At 35.2% G+C, this 23,821-nt stretch overlaps 1 protein-coding gene and 1 non-coding gene across 3 annotated transcripts; one reads left to right on the forward strand and one right to left on the reverse strand.

Moving 5' to 3' along the window:
- The first annotated feature begins 3,830 nt into the window (after positions 1–3,830).
- On the forward strand, positions 3,831–3,937 carry LOC127099427 (small nucleolar RNA R71). Its single transcript, XR_007793930.1, has one exon. It is a non-coding gene; the product is annotated as a small nucleolar RNA R71 (small nucleolar RNA).
- Positions 3,938–22,732: 18,795 nt separating this feature from the next.
- Positions 22,733–23,821, reverse strand: LOC127092310 (uncharacterized). 2 transcript variants are annotated; one of them, XM_051031148.1, is made up of 2 exons: positions 23,115–23,821; positions 22,733–23,018 (listed from the first exon to the last, which is right to left on the reverse strand). In XM_051031148.1, the coding sequence occupies exons 1-2, from the start codon at positions 23,731–23,733 to the stop codon at positions 22,873–22,875; spliced, it is 765 nt and encodes a 254-aa protein (XP_050887105.1). In that variant the 5' UTR covers positions 23,734–23,821; the 3' UTR covers positions 22,733–22,872. The 2 variants fall into 2 exon arrangements, with proteins under 2 accessions (XP_050887105.1, XP_050887107.1); XM_051031150.1 differs by having other exon boundaries at positions 22,733–23,114; positions 23,211–23,818.

Here is a 23,821-nt window from a genome sequence, read left to right on the forward strand (position 1 = left end):
AAATATTTCCTGTGCGTTGGCATCTATCACACTTGACAATGAAAGCATGGACATCACGCCACATAGTAGGCCAGAATAGGCCAGCTTGAAGAATCTTGGCGTAGGTCTTAGATGTGCTTGCATGTCCACCATAGGGTGCAGAGTGACAATGCTCAATTATATTATTTACCTCTTCTTCTGGAACACAACGGCGGAAAATGCCATCTTTACCTCTCTTGAAAAGAAATGGTTCGTCCCAATAGAAGTTTCTCACATCACTATAGAACTTCTTCTTCCGGTGGTAGTTTAGATCAGGGGGTATGATGTCAGCGGCTAGATAATTAACAAAGTCTGCATACCAAGGTACATCACTTATGGCTAAGGATTTTTGAAAATGCTCATGAGGGTCTGGGTTATCTTCTTCAATGGTTTCTAGTTGGGCTATCAGTCTATCATAGGCAAAATCGTCATTTATGGGAACTGGATCAGGTTTCAGGTATTCTAGCCTAGATAGGTGATCAGCTACCACATTATCAGTGCCTTTCTTATCACGGATATCCAAATCAAACTCTTGCAGTAATAGAATCCATCGAAGTAACCTAGGCTTGGCATCCCTTTTGCTTAGTAAGTAACGAATGGCAGCATGGTCGGTATAAACTATAATCTTGGCTCCTACTAGATAAGATCTAAATTTGTCTATTGCAAAAACTACAGCTAGGAGCTCTTTTTCGGTTGTTGCGTAATTGAGCTGTGCAGCGTCTAGGGTTCTACTGGCATAATAAATCACATGTAACTTCTTATCTTTTCTCTGACCTAGAACGGCTCCAACAGCGTAATCACTGGCGTCACACATTATCTCAAACGGTTCTGACCAATCAGGGGGTTTCATTATAGGTGCTGAAGTCAGAGCTTCCTTCAGAAGATTAAATGCTTCAGTACATTTTTCATCGAAGATAAATTCAGCATCTTTCATTAAAAGACCAGTTAAGGGCTTTGTTATTTTGGAGAAATCTTTGATGAAACGTCGGTAAAATCCGGCATGTCCAAGAAAACTTCTTATCTCCCTGATAGTCTTCGGCGGTTTTAGATTCTCTATGACTTCTATTTTTGCTTTATCTACCTCTATACCTTTTTCGGAAACTATATGTCCTAAAACAATCCCTTCGGTGACCATGAAATGACATTTTTCCCAATTTAGCACAAGGTTTACCTCCACACATCTCTCCAGGATTTTCTCAAGGTTGACAAGACAATTTTTGAAATCTGATCCACAAACTGAGAAATCGTCCATAAATACTTCCATAATTCCATCTAAATAATCAGCAAAGATAGACATCATGCAGCGTTGGAAAGTTGCAGGAGCATTACAAAGTCCAAAAGGCATTCTTCTATAGGCAAAAGTTCCAACTGGGCATGTAAAGGTAGTTTTTTCTTGATCTTCGGGGTGAATAGGTATTTGGAAGAATCCTGAATATCCATCTAAATAACAAAAGTAAGAGTGTCTGGCTAGGCGCTCCAACATTTGATCTATGAATGGTAATGGGAAATGGTCCTTCCTAGTTGCTTTATTTAATTTTCTATAATCTATGCACATACGCCAACCTCCATCGGTTCTTTTTGCTACAGGTTCGCCCTTCTCGTTTTGCACGACTGTGATGCCTCCCTTTTTGGGTACTACATGCACAGGACTTACCCATTTACTGTCCGAGATCTGATATATTATACCTGCCTCTAGTAACTTAAGAACTTCAGTCTTAACTACCGCACTCATTATAGGATTTATTCTACGTTGGTGTTCTCTGGAAGGTTTTGAATCTTCTTCAAGCAAAATCCGATGCATGCATACGGATGGGCTTATTCCTTTTAGATCAGAGATCTTATATCCTAAGGCTGAGGGGTACCTACGTAAAACTTCTAATAATTGATCGGTTTCTTTTTGGTTTAAGGTAGCACTGACTATAACTGGACGATTCATATCTTCATCCAGAAATTCATATCTCAGGTTTTTAGGCAGTTCCTTAAGTTTTACGGTCGGTTTCATAGGGCAAGGCATAGGATCTGGGGTAAGAGATAAACATTCGTGAAGGTTATCATCAATGTAGGGTGTTTTATAATTGTCATCTTCCAAAATAAGGGTTGATGGCAATTTTATAGATTTATTTTCTTCTTCTTGTTCTAATTCCCTAATGCATTCTTCGATGATATCTAAGGCATAACAAGAATCTCCTATCACAGGTGCCATAAGAAATTTTGACAATATAAATTCTATCTTCTCTTCACCTACCTCAAAAGTTAGTTTTCCTTTTTTAACATCTATTACGGCTCCAGCAGTCGATAAGAACGGTCTACCTAGGAGGATTGGTATGTCGTCATCTTCTTTAATGTCCATGACAACAAAATCAGTAGGTATAAACAACTGACCCACCCTAACAGGGACGTCTTCAAGTATGCCTATAGGGTATTTAACGGATCTATCGGCTAATTGAAGCGACATCTTAGTAGGTTGTAATTCTCCTAAGTTTAATCTCTCACAAACTGCTAAAGGCATTAAGCTCACACTAGCTCCTAAGTCTAGAAAAGCTTTTTCGATGACATGATTCCCTAAAATACAAGGAATGGAAAAATTTCCGGGATCTTTATCTTTCTTTGCTAACCTATCTTCGGAAATAGAATTACATTCCACGGGTTTCGGATCTTCAAGTCTACGTTTATTCGTAAGTATGTCTTTGAGAAACTTAGCATAAGAAGGTATTTGGGTGATGGCTTCTGTAAAGGGGATTTCTACGTGAAGTTTTTCTATAACCTTAACGAATTTTTGATATTGATTATCGATTTGGGTTTTCTTTAATCTTTGAGGGTATGGTATTGGTGGTTTGTATGGCGGTGGTGGTACATAGGTTTTATTTTTAGGTTCTTCTCCTTTTTCTTGACTTTCCGGGGTTTCAGGCTTCTCTGGTTCCTTTTCCTCACTCCTCTCAGAAGTTTCAGGCTCACTTAATCTAGGGTTTAAAGGCTCCTTATAAGCGGTTCCACTTCGTAGAGTAATGGCATTAGCTTGCCCTTTCGGGTTTTGTTGAGGTTGTCCAGGGAACTGTCCTCCAGGGGTAGTCTGTGGGGCTTGGTTTAACGCTACCTGAGAGATCTGGGTTTCAAGCATCTTATTATGAGTAATGATTTGATCAACCTTGGTTCCTAACTGGGTAATTAGTTCGTTAACATGGACGCTTTGGTTCATGAACTCTTTGTTTTTCTGTTTTTGAGCAACGATGAAATCTTTTACAATTTCTTCAAAGCTCGGGTTTGGCGGTACAGGTTGCATAGGTTGATTTGTTCTAGGGGCTTGGTAACCTTGTTGTCTCGGAGGTGCGGTATTTTGAATAGGGTTATTATTTTTGTAGGAGAAGTTTGGGTGATTCCTCCATCCAGGGTTATATGTGTTAGAAAATGGGTTCCCTTGGGTATAGTTCACTTGCTCAGTGTTGGTTTCATTTAACAGATTGCATTCGGCGGATTGGTGTCCTTGCGTTCCACATATCTCACAATTCGGCGAAACTGCGGCTACAGTATTCGGAGTTGTACACATATGTTCGACTCTAAGGGCCAACGCGTCCATTTTAGCCTGCATCATGTCTATAGAGCTTAGCTCATGTATTCCTCCTTGGGCTTCCTTCTTTTCCACTGTCGCTCGTTCTACTCCCCATGATTGATGGTTTTGGGCCATATCCTCGATAAGGGCACTAGCTTCAGGGTAAGGTTTATTCATCAGTGCGCCACCAGCGGCAGCGTCGATGGTCATCTTAGTGTTATAATGAAGTCCATTATAGAAGGTTTGGATGATTAGCCAATTCTCTAAGCCATGGTGTGGGCATGCTCTTAATAGTTCTTTATATCTCTCCCAGGCTTCGAACAACGACTCTCCTTGGAGTTGGGTAAATCTAGTTATAAGGTTTCGAAGAAGAGCGGTCTTACTTGGGGGAAAATATCTAGCAAGAAAAACTTTCCTAAGGTCATCCCAAGTTGTTATTGAATTGGGTGGAAGGGAATCTAACCATGATAGAGCTTTATCTCTGAGGGAAAAGGGAAATAATCTTAAGCGTATCGCCTCAGGAGAAGCTCCATTGGTTTTAAAGGTGTCTGCTAACTGAAGAAAGTTTTTTAAATGTTGGTTTGGGTTATCAGTAGCGAGACCTGAGAATTGTCTCTGTTGCACTAATTGCAGCAGGGATGGTTTAAGTTCAAAATTATTGGCTGGGATAACGGGGTTTACTATACTGGAACTAGGTTCCTCGTTTGATGGTTGGGCGAAGTCCTTAAGAGGTCTTCGGTTTTGTTCTTCGGCCATAGCTATCCTATTCCTATGGAAAAATAAACGTGCGCGAGCGTAACGTTCAGGTTCAGCTAGAGGGTCTACTAAACTTCCGGCACTGCGAGTCTTTCGCATTGACCGGTGGGTAACAACCTTAGTCTAAACGGTATAACTACAGGGTAATGAAATTTGACGAAATTGGTCCCCGGCAACGGCGCCAAAAACTTGATGCGTGTTTTTCGCAAGTGTACGAATCACGTCAAAGTAATATAAAAGATTATCGAATCCACAGAGACCAAGTGTCAATCTATCAAACCTGTTGTTATGGTGTGTATCTAAGGCAACTATTTTTAAGGGTTTTAATAAGGGTGCAATGGTAAATAAAATTATAATTTTAAATAATAAATAAAGACAGGCTCGAATGTAATTCACGCAATCAATGATAATCCAGTACTTGATAGTGGAACTACTTATGGGCAATGTTTTCTCCTTTGAAAAGAACTAATTTAACAGGAACTGTCGCTTTCGCGTATTCAGAACCGAGTTGTACTCTCTAATCAACCCCTCCTATTGTCACGGATAAAAAGGTGCGTACTGCGTTAGAGTAGTAAACCTATTTTTAAGAAATATAGTATCTTAACTAAGTTGAAAAGTATTTTAACCTGGACTTCTTAGCAAAAAGAGGTTCTTACGAACCAGAGTTTAAACTTCCTAACGCGTCCGAAAATCGTTTTAAAATCTCTTTTCTTTTTAATCTAAAATCTCCTAATAAACTAGACAAAGCGCTTTTGGCTGTTTTTGAAATAGTTAAAAACAATTACTTGAATTGAAAGATAAAATAGCCCTTAGGTGTTTCCACGAACAATTATACTGATTACTGGTTTAATTACGATCCTTACATTCTAACCTTTATAGAATTAGTTAGACATGATAAAGTAAATATTCTTTTTATAGTTTTTCATAAAAGTAATTTAAAGCGAGTGCGGATAATAAACAAAGTAAAGTGCGAGTGCAGGAAATAAACAACGTAAATGTGCGAGTGCAGGAAATAAACAACGTAAATGTGCGAGTGCAGGAAATAAACAACGTAAATGTGCGAGTGCAGGAAATAAACAAAGTAAAGTGCGAGTGCAGGAAATAAATAAAAGTAAAATACGAACTTGAATTAAAATGGCGGCAGGATTAACTTCCTCCAGAGTGCTCCAAAACTCGAACCACAGACAGATTACAGACTCGATCACTCGATTGAAGAGGCACCCAGATGTGGAATGGCAACTGCTTTATAACTGATATATGCCTAGAGAATTCTAATTCTGGATGAAGAAAAACGAAAATCTAAGGTCCTATTTATAGTAAAAACTGAAAGCATGAAATGACAGGGACGCCCCTCCACTAAAAAGTGGAGGTTACTGATTTTGGCCTTGTGGCGCCCGCCACAGGCCTATGGCGCCCGCCATGGTCCCTACAGGGGATGATGGAGTGGGGATCGTGGGTCTTGGCGGTTGAGGAGTGGTCTTGAGACGTGGCCACGTCATGGCTAACCCCATGGCGCCCGCCACGGTGGGTGCCGTAAGTGCAAAACGCTGAATTTCTAGGTTTTCGCCCGTTTTCACTCCTTTTTCGCTCCTTTTCCCGATTCAAGCTCCGATTATTATAAAAACCTGAAAACATAAGAAAACAAAGAAATAACAAAGCAAAACAACAATAAAAGCTAAGAATGCATGCGAAATCGGAGTCAGAAATACGGTGAATTTTAGTGTGATCAACCTCGTGAAGAGAATCAGACGGAGGATGCTCTGGCTACTTTATCATCTACGTATAAAGTAAATTGTTGGAACGACGCGCCCAATATCAAAATTATACGCCTAGATAGGCCTGCTCATGTGTTGGAAGCAGAAGAAGTTACAGATAATAAGCCTTGGTATCATGATATCAAGTATTTCCTCCAAAGTCAGGAGTACCCGCTTGGGGCATCCAACAAAGATAAGAAGACTTTAAGAAGACTAGATGGCAATATCTTTCTGAATGAAGATGTACTATAAAAGAGAAACTTTGACATGGTTTTGCTCAGATGCATGGATAGACACGAAGCAGACATGTTAATGCAAGAAGTTCATGAAGGATCTGTTGGTACTCATGTCAATGGACATGCAATGGAAAAAAATGTGTTAAGGGAAGGTTATTATTGGCTGGAAATGGAATCTGATTGGTGTAAATATGTGAAAAAGTGCCATAAATGTTAGATTTATGCTGATAAGATTCATGTTCCTCCGACGCTTCTCAATATTATTTCATCCCCATGGCCTTTCTCTATGTGGGGAATTGACATGATCAGTATGATGGAACCCAAGGCTTCGAACGAACATCGTTTCATTATGGTGGATATTGATTACTTCACCAAATGGGTTGAAGCAACATATTATGCTAATGTGGTAAAGCAGGTTGTGGTCAGATTTATCAAGAATCAAATTATTTACCGATATGGTGTTCCAAGTAAGATCATCATTGATAATGGGTCGAACTTCAATAATAAGACAATGAAAGAGATTTATGAAGAATTCAATATTGAACATCATAACTCTTCTCCCTACAAACCTAAGATGAATGGGTTTGTTGAAGCCACAAATAAGAATATTAAGAAGATTATCCAGAAAATGGTTATGACATATAAGGATTGGCATGGGATGCTCCATTTTTCTTTGCATTGGTATCGTACATCAGTCTGCACTTCAACAGGGGAAACCCCTTTCTCTCTTGTGTATTGCATGGAAGAAGTTCTCCTTGTAGAGGTAGAGATGCCATCAATGCGAGTCTTGATGGAAGCCAAATTGTCTGAGGCTGTAAGGTGTTAAAGAATATATGACCAGTTGAATTTGATTGAGGAGAAGAGGATGACAACTTTGTGTCATGGCCAATTATATCAAAAGAGAATGAAGAAATCATTCAACAAGAGGGTTCAACCTCACGTATTTTGAGAAGGCGACGTCGTGCTCAAAAATATCTTGTCTTTCAACACTGATTCTAGGGGCAAGTTGACTCTTAATTATGAAAGCCCATATGTTTTTAAGAGAGCTTTCTCTAGAGGTGCAACGATTCTTATGACTATGGCTGGTGAGGAGCTCCCTCGTCATGTGAATGCCGATGCAGTAAAGAAATACTTCGCCTAGAAAATATAAAAATAACAACTCGTTAAGTTGAAAACCCGAAAGGGCGGCTTAAGCAAAGATGAGCGTCTTGATAGATTGAAAACCCAAAAGGGACGTCCAGGCAAAAAATAGAGATATAAAAAAAATCATCTCGGTAGATTGAACCCGATAGGGAAATCTAGGAAAAAGTTAGGGATTATGGAAAGTAACTGCATCAGGCCATACTTGATCATTTGAAGCAACAGTGCCTATCAAAGGTTCTCATTTAGTCATCCTTGACCGAAGTTCTCAGCATAGAGGAATTCAAAGTTGTTAGGGAGAATAGTGGTCATTGTATTTCAATGTATCCCTTTCCATGAACTTACCATTTTTCAAATTTGTAATGATCCATGGAGTCACGGCATTTGCGGACTACCATTCTATCAATAAATTTTGAGCCTTTTCCCATTTGTTTGTTGTTCTTATCTTGTTTCAGTTTACGAAATTTCATTTATTTTTTATAATAATTTTTGAAACAAAAGATATATAAACAATCATATTTTTTTGAAATTTACAAAAAATATTTTCCTCGATTTAAGAATATAAAAGAGGGATGGTAAGATCTTGAAGAGGTGAAGTCAGTGTTCTCCTAGTATAGGATTTTCCTTATGAACGTATGCAAGATTATCAACTTCCCCAGCATAAGATTGCAGGAATGATAGAATCCCTAGTGAGGTCGCCAACATGTCTTCGGAGTTTGTTCGGATGTTTCTTATCCCCGCCAAACCTTTCCCTTCCTCGGAACAGAGTTCATGCGTTTAGAAGATTAACTTTGGATCTCCAAACAATATCTTTTTCCTCTCTCCAGAAGGATTTAAGCATTGTGTTAGGATTTAGCTCCTTTGATGGCTTATGATCATTCCTTGCAGGATTTTCTTCAGCTGAATCCCTATCAAGATATCCAGTAGCATCTTCATCTTGTTGATATCAACCGAATATCCAGTTGTACTATGTTATTGATCTAGCACGTTTGTGCATGTTTTGTCATCATATTCATACACATATTCATACGCATGTGCATATCATCATGATGCTTATTTGTGCATCTTAGTTTTCTTGGTGCTTCCCCGCTCTCTGGTGATTTTCTCCCCATAGAGTGGGTGCATCTTCTCTGCAATAGAGTATCGACCTTAAGCAGAAAATGTTTATCCTTTCTATTCCCCACAAATTTTAATTCTCGTGGAAGGATTTGTGTTAGTTTTCCTTTCCAGTTAATTATTTGGATTGATTTAATTCCCAATTGAGTTTATTTCCTCATTGGATTGAGTCTTCTTTGAGCATTTCTCTCCAGTTTATTCATGGGTTGAACTTTGGTCCCTTTGTGAGGTTACCTTTGTTACGCTATCATTTGGTTGGTAGTTGGTAATCTTTCCTTTAGTTTATTACCTTTTGTTAAGCTATCACTCGGCTGATAGTAGGTAGTATTCCTCTTACCGTTGGTAGGTTACCTTTGTTAAGCTATCACTTAGCTGGTAATTGGTAATCTTTCCTTTGGTTTATTACCTTTTGTTAAACTATCACTCGAATGATAGTAGGTAATATTCCTATTACCTTTGGTAGGTTTACTTTGTTAAACTATCACTTGGCTGGTAGTTGGTAATCTTTCCTTTGGTTTATTACCTTTTATTAAGCTATCACTCGACTGATAATAGGTAATATTCCTCTTACCTTTGGTAGGTTACCTTTGTTAAGCTATCACTTGGCTGGTAGCTGGTAATCTTTCCTTTGGTTTATTACCTTTTGTTAAGCTATCATTCGGCTGATAGTAGGTAATATTCCTCTTACCTTTGGTAGGTTACCTTTGTTAAACTATCACTCGGCTAGTAGTTGGTCATCTTTCCTTTGGTTTATTACCTTTTGTTAATCTATCACTTGGCTGGTAGTTAGGTATTTTCCCCCTTACCTTTTGAGCTTATTACCTTTGTTAAATCTGTCACTTGGCTGGTAGTAGGTAATATCTTCTCTTACCCTCGGTTTGATTACCTTTGTTAAGCTATCACTTGGCTGGTAGTTGGTAATTTTTCCTGTCCGGCCTATTACCTTTATTAAGTTATCGCTTGGCTGGTAGTTAGGTAATTTCTCCCCCTAGTGGAGTTGGGCATCCCCTTTGATTGATCTTTTCTTTGACAAAGTCTTACTTTGATAAGTTCTCCCCCGTTGGACCTTTGGTTCGTGTGTTTTCTAAATATGCATTGGTTCCTTTCTAATACAATAGTTATTCTCGAGTCAAGTCATTTCCCCTGTGGAATTTTATTTGTCCCCAGCTAGATCCCCCTTTGGAGTCTGTTATTCCCCTATGGAGTTTCAGTATCTTCTTTTCTACAGCAGTCCTTTGTCTCTCATGGCGCAATTTTGCCACAGAGATCCTTGTCTGCATTCATATCATATCATAAGCATTTTTATAGTATCTTAGGGACAAAAATTGGGTTTTCTGTATTTAAGTCTCCTCAATTTCGTCGAGACAAAGATCTCAATCTTCATATCTCCGAATTGAAGAAACTTAAATAGGGGCATCTGTCATACCCTAATTTTTAACCCTAAGATCCCACATACCATTTGCATTCTTACATACAAACAATATCACCTTTTGGTCCCTCTCCCTCTCAACTTTGGGTTTGCCTTTTGCAGAGATCATTAAGCACCTAATCGTTGGTGTTTTTACCTCTTATGTTTGCATGTTCATTACTTATCTAACCACTAATAAATATATAAAAAATATGTTTTGTGTCTTTTAAGTTTATTGTGCAAGGTAAGGTTTCCCATCAAGAACATCAAGCATGTTTCCTCAGCTAGGGTTTATTTTGACTCCTCAGCAAAGTATGCTCAACCATTTATTCTCAAGGGGATAACTTTCAAGTCATGATCTCTAATGTTCTCAAGCATCTTTCAATCTCATTTGGATCAAGAGCATCTCAAATTTTTGTGGTTTGTTTCTCAAGAAAAGTCAAAGGTTCATGTGTTTATTTCCATGCCTTCTTCAATAGATTACTTCAAACTTTGAGCAATATAACCAAGATACATTCAAGGAAATCTTGTATTGAGCTCATATGATCACCCATGTGATTTTAAATGCAAGAAAAGTCCAACTGCACAAGTTTATTCCAATAAGTTTGACCAAAAAAGTCAATATTTGAAAACAAAGTTCAAAGGATCACAACTCCTTCATTTCTCAACCTTCTTGAATTCTTCTTTTTGCATATGACTCTTCTTAATATCCTATACAAATTCTCTTTACATTAAAAGATGCAATTATACTTAGAGTATCATCAAAACTTTGGAGACATTATAGGTCATTTGTGGACTTAGTGAAATTTGACCTATTTTCGAGTGATTTTTTTCTTAACTCTCAAGGTTTGTAACTTCTTCAATTTTCAACACTTGAGGATGATTATTTTTTCACAATATCATTTGTGATTCCCTCTACAAGGTTTCTTCAAGTATTAAAGTCAAATTATGGTTCGAAGGCCATGGGATTTATTGAGACATTACATATCATTTTCAGGCATTTGGGACATAGAATTTTCTAAGTCACATGACCAGTTTTTCGTGCCAACTTCAACTTGACATAATTTTTTGCTCAAGCATCCAAATTCCACCTTTCTTAGCACATTTTAATCTTTATTATGATGTCAACAAATTGAAAAAATAATGGGATCAAAAAGCCTTCTGAGTAGGATGCCCCATTGGGTTGAACGCGGTGACTTGAAACTGAAGAAATCACTATGGCCCGAATTTGAACTTCACTGATTCTCAATTACAAGCCGAATTAACACGCGTTTTGGACCTAAACATGTTTAACCAAGTATCCAAAAGTTAATTGACCCTTAAAACACATTATTTGGCTGAGTTTTGATGGATTGCAAGTCACACTTTTTTCATTGCATGATCAAATTCGTTTTGCACGAGTTAAGTTGGATTCCACATGTATTTGGATCCAAACATATTCCCTATAAACAGAGGAAGCTACTGCATTCATTTCCAAGCTTTTGAGAGCCAAGAAACCCGTGCTTCAATCTAAAAATTTCTAGAAAAATTCAACTATCATGTTTTGAATTCCAACTTGTTTCAATCGAATTTCTTGATTCCATTAACATATTCGATCTCCTCTGAAGCTTTTCTAACAATTCCCAAGCTTTGAGACCTTCTGAAGTAACCAGACCAGATCGAGCTTAATTAGCTTATGATCACCATTTGGTCAAGGTAGTTCTGAGCACCATTTAAACTCAAGCAAGTTACCATAATGTAGTCCTTCACTCTCTGATGCTTTCTCCTAACTTATTTGGTGTTTATTGATCGTGTTCATCATTTAATTTTACTTTTTGTGGTTTTCTTGCATACGAAACTTCTCTGAAAATCCCCATGCTCAATTTAGATAAATGAATTTAGAGCATGAGGTTGAATTCGTGGTGAGGAGGCGATCACATTGGTGGTGGTCTCTTGTTCTGAATTGACCAAACGATGAAGCTCCAGTGAGGGATCATCGGGGAAGATGACCATAATATTTCAGGTCGTCTGAGTTTGGTCAGACACGTTAGACAAATAAAATATTCTGATTGGTCCAAATTGAATTAGATCTCGTGTTTCATTTTTGTTAAATTCCTCTGCGTGTCCCAACATGAGGATTGTTGGATCTACCACGTCGATTAACGAGGCCAGATCCAACACTCATGTTTTTTCTGATTTCATTTCTTTTTATATTTTTATTTTTAATTGCATTTTCTTTTAAAATTCATAGAAAATTCATTTTACATCTAAAAAATCCCAAAATAATTTCTAAAATTCTCTTTTATTTTTCTTTATAATTTTTATTCTTTCACATTTTATTTTATTGATTTTCTATTTTTCATGGAATTTGTCTTTTATCCTTTGTTTTAATAAGTTTAAAAATACTTTTCTGCATATTTTAAATTCTGAAAATTTATTATATGCTTCTTAATTTATTTCCAACCTTCCATAATTTTCTTGGCCATTTATTTGGTGTTTTAAAAGACTTTATGGATTTTCCACTTTATTTCTATTTTAAATGTATGGTTTTTGGTAAGCAATGTCTTTGAAAGGTTTAACAGGTGTAAACGCAACTCTTGATGAGTTATGAACGCGATAAAAGTAAGGCAAAAAGGGAACGTATAAATGATAAAGTAAGGAAAACAAAGGTAAATTTGATAAGATTAAATAACTTATGAATGTAAAATGGAGGCAAAGTACATTTTGTGAGGAGATTGACACTTTTCTCGTAAACGCTTTGATACTTCAAGCTTTACTCCTACTGTAAATGTTCAAAATTCCACCCTTAGAATCTCACCTAACATTGGCTTAAATAGTAGTTGAAAATAACCATCTGGAGGTTACAAAACCATCTCATGATGCCACGCGTCGGTCCACTTCCCCCATTTTGACAAATAACTATCCACGTTCTTTGAGCGCCCACGATTTCCTTCACCACTTAAAACCCTTCGACTTCTACCAAGGCTTGCAAATGTCGACCTATGGACGCGTCAACCATCCTGTCGAGGGTGCTCCGACACATTCCCTCGTCGAAACAGGCTTTCTCCCCTAGCCGAAATTGGTCAGCTAACAGGTCATCAAATCCAACCTGGCTCATTCGATCGGTCGATCTTTGCTCAGTCTCATAAGACGCTCCGACATTGTGTATTCCAACTGATACTCAAAGGTAGCATTTAACCAATGTTGCAAGAGCCACAAAGGACCCGAAAGGTTCAGGGCTTTGGGAGTGTTGGCAAGAAGCTTCAGCTTCAGGGTTGCCAGCCCCAAAGCCTGATACAAGAAAGCCAATAGTAATTTGCCTAAAGATACATGTCCACCCTCATGAATCTGGATCGCTAACAGTTAGGTAAAGGGAAGGTGCTATGCACCCCTTACCTCCATTGTATTCAATGGGATCCTCCAACAGTTCTAGGGTTAGTGTGTGTTTTCTAAAGTGTTTGATTTAATATACTTTATTTACTTATTTATCTACTTATTTATCTACTTATTTACAGGAGGTGTCAAATTCAAATGGGCAAGAGACCTAAGAAAAGGTTTTTATAATTGTACTCGCTAGAGTTGACAACTTTATGCTTACGTACCTCCGTATTAGGCGAGGGATCAGAGTACCATAGTTCTTCTTGAAAATGTTGGTCGGTTGGTTGCTTTTATCCCTTGAAGATTCTCACGCATTGGAAGAGGATAAGTGTTTTTAGAAAATGCATCAATACGCTAGGGTAGATGTCTTACGGTTTGAAGTGAAGTTGAATTGATTTTAACCTTTTATCCCTTGCAAAAATCTTATTTTAAATTGTTTAAGAAAATAAAATAAGAGTCATAGTCATATGATAATCCCTTATCCCGATTTTTATCCCGTGTTACAACCCCTTAGAACCCTAAGTATCATCCCCGATTTTATCCCATAATTCATGATTTAATTAACCCTAATATAAATGATAAGACCTAATCGATTAAAATTTTATCATCGCACTTAATTAACATGTCAAAAATTAACATAACCAAGATTTAATTTTTAATTTTATTCGAATTAAGATTTAAATAGATACATATTAATTAATAATTAACTAAGTAATTTAATTAATAAAAAAATTAATAATTAATAATTAATTAAGTGATTAAGTAATTAAATGGAAAATTTTATAATTAATTAAGTGATTAATTAATTAAAATATTAAATGGAAATTTTATAATTAGTTAACTAATTAGTTAATTAAAAGATTAAATGGATAAATCAAAATTGAATTAATTAATTAAGACTCTGAGGCCCATTTGCGAGACAGAGCCCACGGTGAGGGAGAGTCAGCTGTTGACTCTCTCTGCACCGTCTGATCATGATCTGAAGGGGGGTGAGGATGAGGCGAAGCTCTTGCCTTTAATCAAGTGGATTGGTCAAAGTATGCAGATCAAAGGGTTTAGATCTAAGGTCAATAGGGGACTACCGTGTACATGTGCATACGAGATCCTTGGTTGACCGGGGTGGTCAACCAATCTAGGCCTCCTCGAGCGCCACTTGACACGCATCTGAGCGATTCCAATGGGGTATATTAACACGATCCCCTCACAATCTCTCATTTTCTCATTTTCTTTCTCTCTCTTCTCTCTTATTCTCTCTCTATTATCTCAACCACTTCTCCCTCCAACCGCCCCATATTCTTCACCCCCACCGTCCAAACCACCCCTATCTCCAGTTTTCCAGTTGAACTTCAACTGGAAAATTCAAATATTCAAACATCTCATCCCCAGAACCTTCAACCCATCCCAGAAACCTTCATAGCCCCCACGAACCCTGACGAACCCCATGAACCCTAACTGGGTTTGGATGTACCCTAAAATTTTCCAGATAAACCCTAACCCTAAAATTTTCCCAGAAGCCCCCAAACCGATATCAAAACACTGATTGAACATTAACCCCAGAAAATTCTAACATACATCACAAAATTGAACCTTAATCAATAGAGCAAACATGACTAACAAGCATAAATGTCAAAGCAAAGTTTAAAGAGGAATATAACCAATCCTCAAAGACGCGGCTTCCTCTGGTAAGGTACTTCGATTCAACTCATTTTCCTCTTGTCTACGTTGATCAAATTCTCTCCTTCTCTAATCCTTTCTTCTTTGCTTGGTACGATGTCCTAACGGAATAGAGGTTAAGCTCGGGTACGATTAGGGTTGGAATACAACATTAATCAACCGGATTTCAAATATAGGTCAAGCTTGGGATCCCTCCTTCTGATTTAGATTCCAGTTTTTATAGAGTTAGGATTTAGGTTTTTGTTTTAATTTTGATTTGTAACTGTAGGAAGTTTTCAATTTATTGATTATGATTCCGATTTTAATTTTAATTAAGTTTCATTTTTTTAGGAATAGATTAGGGTTTTCAGATTTGATTGTATCTGGACTGATTTGTTTGTAAATTACTAATTAGAATGTATTTGTTTTCAATAATAGAAAGAATGGATTGAAGTTCAAATTCTGATATTCTGGATTGGGTTTGCGTACAGATTTGGGGAAGAAGATGAACAAGGGCCGAGTCAGGCTTGACCCGATTGGAAGTTGGGTCTTGGGTTTGACCCAGTTGACCCTTGGGTCCTCCAATTGATCCAAGTGGAAAGAGGCCCGTATTGGGCCTAGTCCACTTCTGAACTTGGGCAACCGACCCATCAGACCCAAACCAAAAACAACCTTGATTTTATTCCAATAATAATCCAATAAATAGTAAATAAAATTAATAATGATAATTTACTAATAACAATAATATTGATAATAATAGTAATAATAATATTTAATAATAATAATCCAATGATAATAATAATAACAATAATAATAATAATAATAATAATAATAATAATAATAATACTTTGATAATAATAATAATGATTCAGTAATAATAATATTAATAATATTAATAATATGAATATGAATAATAATTTCAATAATATTAATAATAATAGTATTAATAATGGTAATTTCATAATAACAATAATTATTGATAATAATAATAATAATAATGTTAATAATAATCTAATAATAATAACAATAATAATTCAATAATAATAATAATCCAATAATAATCCCATAATAATAACCCAATAACAATATTAATATTTTTAATGATAATCCAATAATAGTAATCCAATTATAATAATTATAATATTAATAATAATAATAATAATAATTAATTCTAATAATAACTAATAATAGTATTAAAAAGATCTTATAATAATTTGATCAAATGATTTTAATCCTAATTAATCTGCCTCGAATAATATCGTTAACCCTGATTAACCCCTCTTATATACCTCTAGCACAAAAATATTTTTAAATTATACCCCTAAATCGAAACTAGTTTCAATGAGGAGCTAAAAGTCAAAACAATCCTCCTTTGACTTTTTAGATCATTCGAGTTGACCCGGTGATCTAAATGGGATTCTGAATATATGAGTGATTTATATCCTAAGTCAATAGTAAAGTTGAATGTAGTTGTTAAAATTTGGGGTACTACACAAGTAAAGTAAAGATAAATACCCAAAGCATATAAAGAAGACAAATAAAACGGGTCCTGACTCGCTTAGGAGAACCCTCCCCAGCAGGGTCGCCTGTTGTCGCGCCGTGAAAAATACAGAGTCGCCAGCGGATTTTATTTATTTTAGAGGAAAGGAAAAATACCAATAAAACCCTTAAAAGAATGTTGTCACAACCAAGAGAGGACTTAGGAGTCGATTATGCAAGGGGAAGATATTAGAATCCCTCACATTCATTGTACTCAACAGGAACCGTTTTGTTCGTTCTTTGCGCGTATGGGTGTTGTTATCTGAAGGTTACTTGGGATTCCTTAAAGGGAAAAATAAGTTATTAATTAATGTGATTGCCAAGTATTCGGATCCTAGTGCCTACATATCCTCATAGTACAATGAGAAAATCAGAGCTTCATAGTTCATGGTTGAACATATAGATCTATTGGTTGTTTTTTAGTGAACAATGTTAACGTTCACGTTCTAGCAGTTAGATGTTGCTTGTATGCCTGCACATGGGAGACTTAGGCATCTTTCGTATTGCAGTAGAATGAAAATAACATGTCCTTTGTGAAAATGTTTTGAATTTCGTAAGGTGGAAAATTGGATTTGATGGGTTGATATATTATTTTAGAGTCGGAGACAAGTATCCGACTATAAGCTAAGTATGATCGACAATCAAAGTACTTGGGATCTGAAAGGACAACTGTATCCAGTTCTATCTTTTCATCCAAAGAATTTTTGTTTATGAAGCTTGTGAGGCAAGTTTAATCATTGGTATTTAGAGGGAGACAAACACCTACCCACATGCTAAGTACGATCGACAATCATAATACTCGAGAGCTGAAAGGGTAATTCATCCTAACCTTTCTTTTTCTCCCTAAGATGACCGAATTAAACTCGTTTATTATTAAGTGTTTTTTAAAAGAAGACAAGTATCGGCCCACATGCTAAGCAGGGCCGACAACCCAAACACTTGAGACATGGTGTGTTCAAGTACATGCACCCCATACTTTTTCATCCAGTTTATTGTTAAAATGTTTGAAAATGACTTAATGTTGGATCAAGTGTTTGGAATTGAATAACAAAAAACATGTGAGTTGAATGGAAGAGGTAGTTTATGTTGGATTAAGTACTCGTGTTGCATTCAATTGAATTTTATTTGGAAAAAACATTTGACATTAGATCAAGTTTATTTTTGGTCTTTTGGAAAAGATTCTTTTCAGGTCACTTTTGATTATTTTTATATTAATGGACTACTGAAGAAAGTGATAAAATGGAAAGAAATAAAAGTTTTACATATTCATGGGAGTGGGGTACATTTTTCCCAAATGGGGGATAATCTTACACCATGCAAAAATTAAATCATGCACATAAGAATCATCCAAGTACACCAAAATAAATCATTCAAGCAACCATAATTCATGCAATCAATAGGGATAAGAGATTAAATTCTAATGAATTCTAATTGAAAATTAAATACGCAAACTCTAAACTAAATTCAATTAAAATCTAAAGTAGAAATCCATCCTAATTAAACTAACCATTTTTATGTGAATTTTTGTATGAGTTAACATGGCATTGACATGAAGAATTAAAGAAATTCCTACGATTAAATCCAATTAAATTCTACAAGAGAAAATATTATAATTAACCATGATATATGAATTTACTATGAATTAAAGTATGCATGTTCATGAATTAAGTGCATAACAAAATTTGGAAAAATAATGATAAAAACAAGAAATAAAATAAAAAGAAATTAAATATGCAGGGATACATGAAACAAGGGGTGTGCATCCTACTTAAGGAGGCTTTGGGCCTAGCAGAAAAGGCCTAAACACAAGGTGGTGTTGTTGTGTTCAACACATGGTACACCAAGCAAAATAGGGGTATGAAGAGAAAAACAATGAGCTTAATGGCCTAAACCCAACTGAGTTTGCAAGGGAGGTAGAAAAAATTCAGCAAACACATGAGGCGACGGAGTACCCTCGCCAGTGCTTTTCTCCGCCGTGACGGAGTTGGCTAGAATCAAGAAATAACACCACTAATCTACTCCTCTCAACATCCTTTATCCTAATCTCTCATCAATTATTTCCAAGGGTTAACCATTTCTGAAAATTTAAGCCCTAAAGTTATGAACCCTGACCATGAAAATTGAAATTAAGTGGAGGTGGAGAATAATCAAGCCGCCCAAACCTTGAGACTTTAATTCTACAATGCACAAGTTACATTACGGTATCAAAATTTCAGCAAACAAGAAAGAACAAAAATCTTTCGACCCGCTAGATAGAGGATTTTCTTGGAATTTGCTGAAATTTAAAAGTGATAAAAATGAAGAAAATAGAGGTATTTTGTTGATCCCTTACTTCTTCTATGAACACTTCTCTTCAACAATTAGCTCTGAAAATTCTGAACTGAGTGATTATTACTAATGTTGACTTTGTGAGTGTAGGAATTGTGTAGAATGTAGGAGGTTTAGCTCAATTGGTGATAAACTTCAATGTGAAGCTTGCTCCAATGGTGATAGAGCTTTAGTGTGGGGAGAGGAATTGGATAAGATGAATTGAGAGGATGAAAAATGAATTTTCAATGAGTGATTTTTTATGATTTGGTGAATGATTGTTGAACCTTATCGAACCTTGAGATTGAAGATAATGATGAGTTTATATAGATGCATTTGCCACCTGTTTTGGTCATCTTTTTTTAGCAGCAGCGGTTGGAAGTTAGGGTAGCAGTTAGTGTTAAAGGATTCAATGAAAAAGTTGGTTACGAAGTTAATGGTGTTAGATTTTCTGTTAAATGTTAGTTGGAATTGTCATTGAAGTGTTAAAGGACTGTTATAACAGGTTGGTGAGGTTAGGATGAGTTGAATTGGTGTAGTATAGTTATAATATTGATGAATGTTAGTGTATTGGAATGAGTTAGTGTAGTGTAAAGTGCGTGTTTATTATTGTATTGGACTGAATGCATGTTGCTATGTGTTACTGGAAGTGAATTGGAGTAGTGAGTTAGAGTGATTTGGTATGGAAATGATATTGCAATGAAGCTGAAAAATAATTTAATTTGGCCTTTTTGCACAGGTGTAATCGGTTACCCTGCTGTTGATAACCGGTTACCAACACGAAAATAGACATTCAAAGGGGTTTTTTTGGATGTGTAGAGCAGACGTAACCAGTTACACCATTTTGTGTAATAAATTACCAACACGAAAATTGGGATTCTAGGCTACTGGAAGTGAGGAAATTACAGGCGTAAGTACATGCATAACCTGTTACCGTAACTGGTTACCATGTTTTAGGTAACCAGTTACCAGAACGAAAACCTGGATTTTTTGACTATGTTATGATGTTGTGGAATGTGTATGTAGTGGAATGATTGTAGCCTTTATTTTTATCATTATTTATGTGATCTTTGCAAGGTTAACATGATCAAGGCTTGACGTTGGTCAAAGGCATGAAACACGATGTTCACGACTCAAGACTCACTCATGGAGCAACTCAAACACTTGGATGCTTTGGAGAAACACAAGAGATGGCATGAGGATGTAATTTGTGTTTTTTTTTTTTGCTTTTTGTAGTGGAATGTTGAACGTTTTATACTGAAATGGCTTTCTTGCAATATCTCGTGTTGAACATCTGAACTTGTACTTGAAGCTTGCATGAAACATGAATTGTTTGACTTGACTCTGAGTTGCAAAGCCTTGTTTTGGAATTCATCTCAAATGACCAAGTCCATAAAATATTAGTCAATCACACTTGTAGTTCATAATCAGATCCAATTCCATGATGCCATAGGCTTTAAGAACACCATGAAGAGAAGCTTATCTAGCCCTTGTGCCATGAACACTAACCTCTGAATTAATGATGTTTATCTAAGAAATTCAATTGTACATGAATATGCAAATGAGTTTAGGGTCAAAAGTCAGATGAAAAATGAAAAGAGGTAGGGAAAAGTTTGCATCTACTCATGATAGTTGGATGAAAACCTGGTTTGTATAGTGATTTTGGCATGGCTTGAATGGTATGGTTTGGTTGTTTGAAATTGCATTGTTCTTGAACTGTCATGGTCCTGCTACAACTTTTTGAATGGATTACATAACATGATGATGCTTAGTTTATGTATGGACAACTTTATGATGAAAACATGATGGTAATTGTTTGGTTCATGCATAAAGACATGGAATTTATGTTGCGTTCATGTACGTATGTGTTGTATGATGTTTGGATGTGATATGTCTACTATATGATGATGTTTGCATCAGGTGTTACAGGTTTATGCAGGTTTGGACCGGTGCATATGGTGGTCCAACATGGGTGATGCAGGTATAAATGAAGGTACACTTTGGCATGGCACTTTGTGGAACTTTGGATACGGTGGCAATTTGGATGAAGATAACATGAAGGTTTAATAAGAAATAGATCTTAGGATTAGTCGTCAAGCTTTTGGTCAAGTGTGGGTATTAATTTTTCCTGTAGTTTTCAATTGTGCAATGCTTTCCTTGTATTTTGCAATGAATTTTGGTATTTGGATGGAAATATTGACTTTGTAATGAGTCTCTTGACTTTTGTATCTTATACTTCAAGTAATGGATTCACTTTGTATTTTCCCATCAATTTGAATTTGAATGAACCCACTTGTATCAAAAGTTGATAGTCCAAGTTAAAGTAAGAACTCCACAAGACTTGGTCAACTATTTAACCAAAAGTCAATAGTTGATCAAAAGTCAACTATGTCATGAATAACTTCCAAATATTTCTTTTTCATTATGTGTATTAATACAATAGCCATGCCTTGAATATGAATGAAGATGATTCCATGGATTAGGTCAAAAGTCAACTACAAAGTTGACTTTGACTAAAAAGTCAAATGTATCATAATATCTTCTTTTCCAAGCAAACACGCCAAGAAACCTAATCTATGAGGCTTTCCATATAATGACACCTCCAATAACTCTTCACCCTATGTTGGTATAACAAAATACATCGTTGGATTGAAAGCTATTATCATATAGATCACGCCTATAAAATTTCACATCAATCAAAAATCATTTGATATGCTAAAGAGAATGATAAAAATTAACGATTTTCATGAAGTTTTGTAAGACGTTAGTTTTTATATATCTCGTTGACATGTCAAATGATTTTTGATTGATATTAAATTTTATAGAGATAATCTATATGATAGTAGATTTCAATCCAACAGTGAAAATTTTGTTATACGAATATGTGATAAAAATTTATCGGAGGTGTCATGTTACTAAGTTTAACACATCGGTGTCATTTGATCCTCTCTCTCTCTCTCTCTCTCTCTCTCTATCTATCTATCTATCTATCTATCTATCTATCTATCTATCGATCTATCTATCTATCGATCTATCTATCTATCTATCTATCTATCTATCTATCTATCTATCTATCTATCTATATATATATATATATATATATATATATATATATATATATATATATATATATATATATATATATATATATATATATATATATATATATATATATATATATATATCAACTGATATTTATACTCTAAATAAAAATCTATAAAAGAAATGAACATTACTATTATATTAAAAAATATGGTTATTATTTATAATATTTTTAATCACCTGAGTATTAAAGCTTATCATATTTACTATATATTCTAACAAAAAAAAATAGTTGCAATATTTTTATATTTATGTTTTTAATACTCTCCATTTTTATTTATTTTAATGTAAAATTAATTTCATGAAATAAGATATATCAAATAATTTTAAATTTTTAAAAATTAAATTATTTTATATTTTAGACTTAACACGAAAAATAGAAATTTGTATAATATAAAAATAAAACTCCATTTTTAGGGATGCCATATATATAATTCTATTTTATGACACCCCTCTCTCTCTCCAAAACAAAATTTATTTTATATATATATATATATATATATATATATATATATATATATATATATATATATATATATATATATATATATATATATATATATATATATATATATATATATATATATATATATATACTCTAAATTAAAAGCTAGGAAAGAAATGAACATTACCATTATTCTAAAAAATATATTTATTATTTGTCATATATTAAATCACCCGAGTAAGAGAGTTTATCAGATTTACTGTATCTTCTAACAAAAGAAATAGTTCCAATATTTTTATTTTAAGTTTTTAATACTCTCCATTTTTCTCTATTTTAATGAAACATGGTATCAAATTTCGTTCAATATCATATTATAAATGTAATAATTATTGAATGGTTTTACATGATAATATAAGTATATCCTAGATAAAATACATAGGCGAACCTTAAGGTATTTATTTTTTAAAGAAAATCTTGAAATATAAGCATATAAACTAAGATTTCTTTTTAGGAGAAGACTTGTAAGATTTTGCTAAACTAGGAATAGGATCAGGCGATTGAGCTGGATTTGGACCGGTAGGAACTTCTCTTTTGATTTCTCGAATGGAATTGTAATGATAAGATTTGTCCATGCTAGAAGGTGGATCAGGTGATTGAGCTGGATTTGGACCGGTAGGAACTTCTCTTTTGATTTCTCGAATGGAATTGTAATGATAAGATTTGTCCATGCTAGAAGGTGGATCAGGTGATTGAGCTGGATTTGGACCGATAGGAACTTTTCTTTTGATTTCTCGAATGGAATTGTAATGATAAGATTTTCCCATGCTAGAAGGTGGACCAGGTGATTGAGTTGGATTTGGACCTGTAGGTACTTCTCTTTTGATTCCTCCGACGAAGTTGTAATCATAAGATTTGTCCATGTTAAGAACTGGATCAGGTGATTGAGATGGATTTGGACCAGTATATACTTCTCTTTTGATTTCTCTAATAAAGTTGTAATCATAAGATTTTTCCACACTAGAAGATGGATCAGGTGATTGCGATGGATTTGGACCAGGAGGTACTTCTCTTTTGATTCCTATAACGAAGTTGTAATCATAAGATTTTTTCATGCTAGGAGGTGGATCTGGTGATTGAGCTGGATTTGGACCAGTAGGTACTTTTCTTTTGATTTCTCTAACGATGTAGTAATCATAAGATTTGTCCATGCTAAGAAATGGATAAGGTGGTTGAGCTAGATTTGGACCCGTGGGTACTTGTCTTTTGATTTCATAACTTGTTTGGAGATCACCGCAAACAAGAGAAAGATGAAAGAAAGCCAAGAAGGCAATCAAATAAATCTTAGAAACTCGCATTTTATGATATCTAATTTGTTGGATTGCAAAGATGATTGTATAAATAATAAGGTTGTGAGGTAGGAAGATTTAATTTATTCTTAATATA

Source organism: Lathyrus oleraceus, chromosome 6 (assembly GCF_024323335.1).
Source record: "Lathyrus oleraceus cultivar Zhongwan6 chromosome 6, CAAS_Psat_ZW6_1.0, whole genome shotgun sequence".
Lineage (NCBI taxonomy): Eukaryota > Viridiplantae > Streptophyta > Magnoliopsida > Fabales > Fabaceae > Lathyrus > Lathyrus oleraceus.

What these genes read in the sequence shown, in the direction of transcription:
- LOC127092310 (XM_051031148.1), bottom strand. Translation starts at nt 23,733, where the DNA reads ATGCGAGTTTCTAAGATTTATTTGATTGCCTTCTTGGCTTTCTTTCAT. An exon ending in AGCTCAATCACCTGATCCAC is followed by an intron (nt 23,019 to 23,114) that starts CTTCTAGCATGG and finishes CACCTGATCCAC; the next exon opens with CTTCTAGCATGGACAAATCT.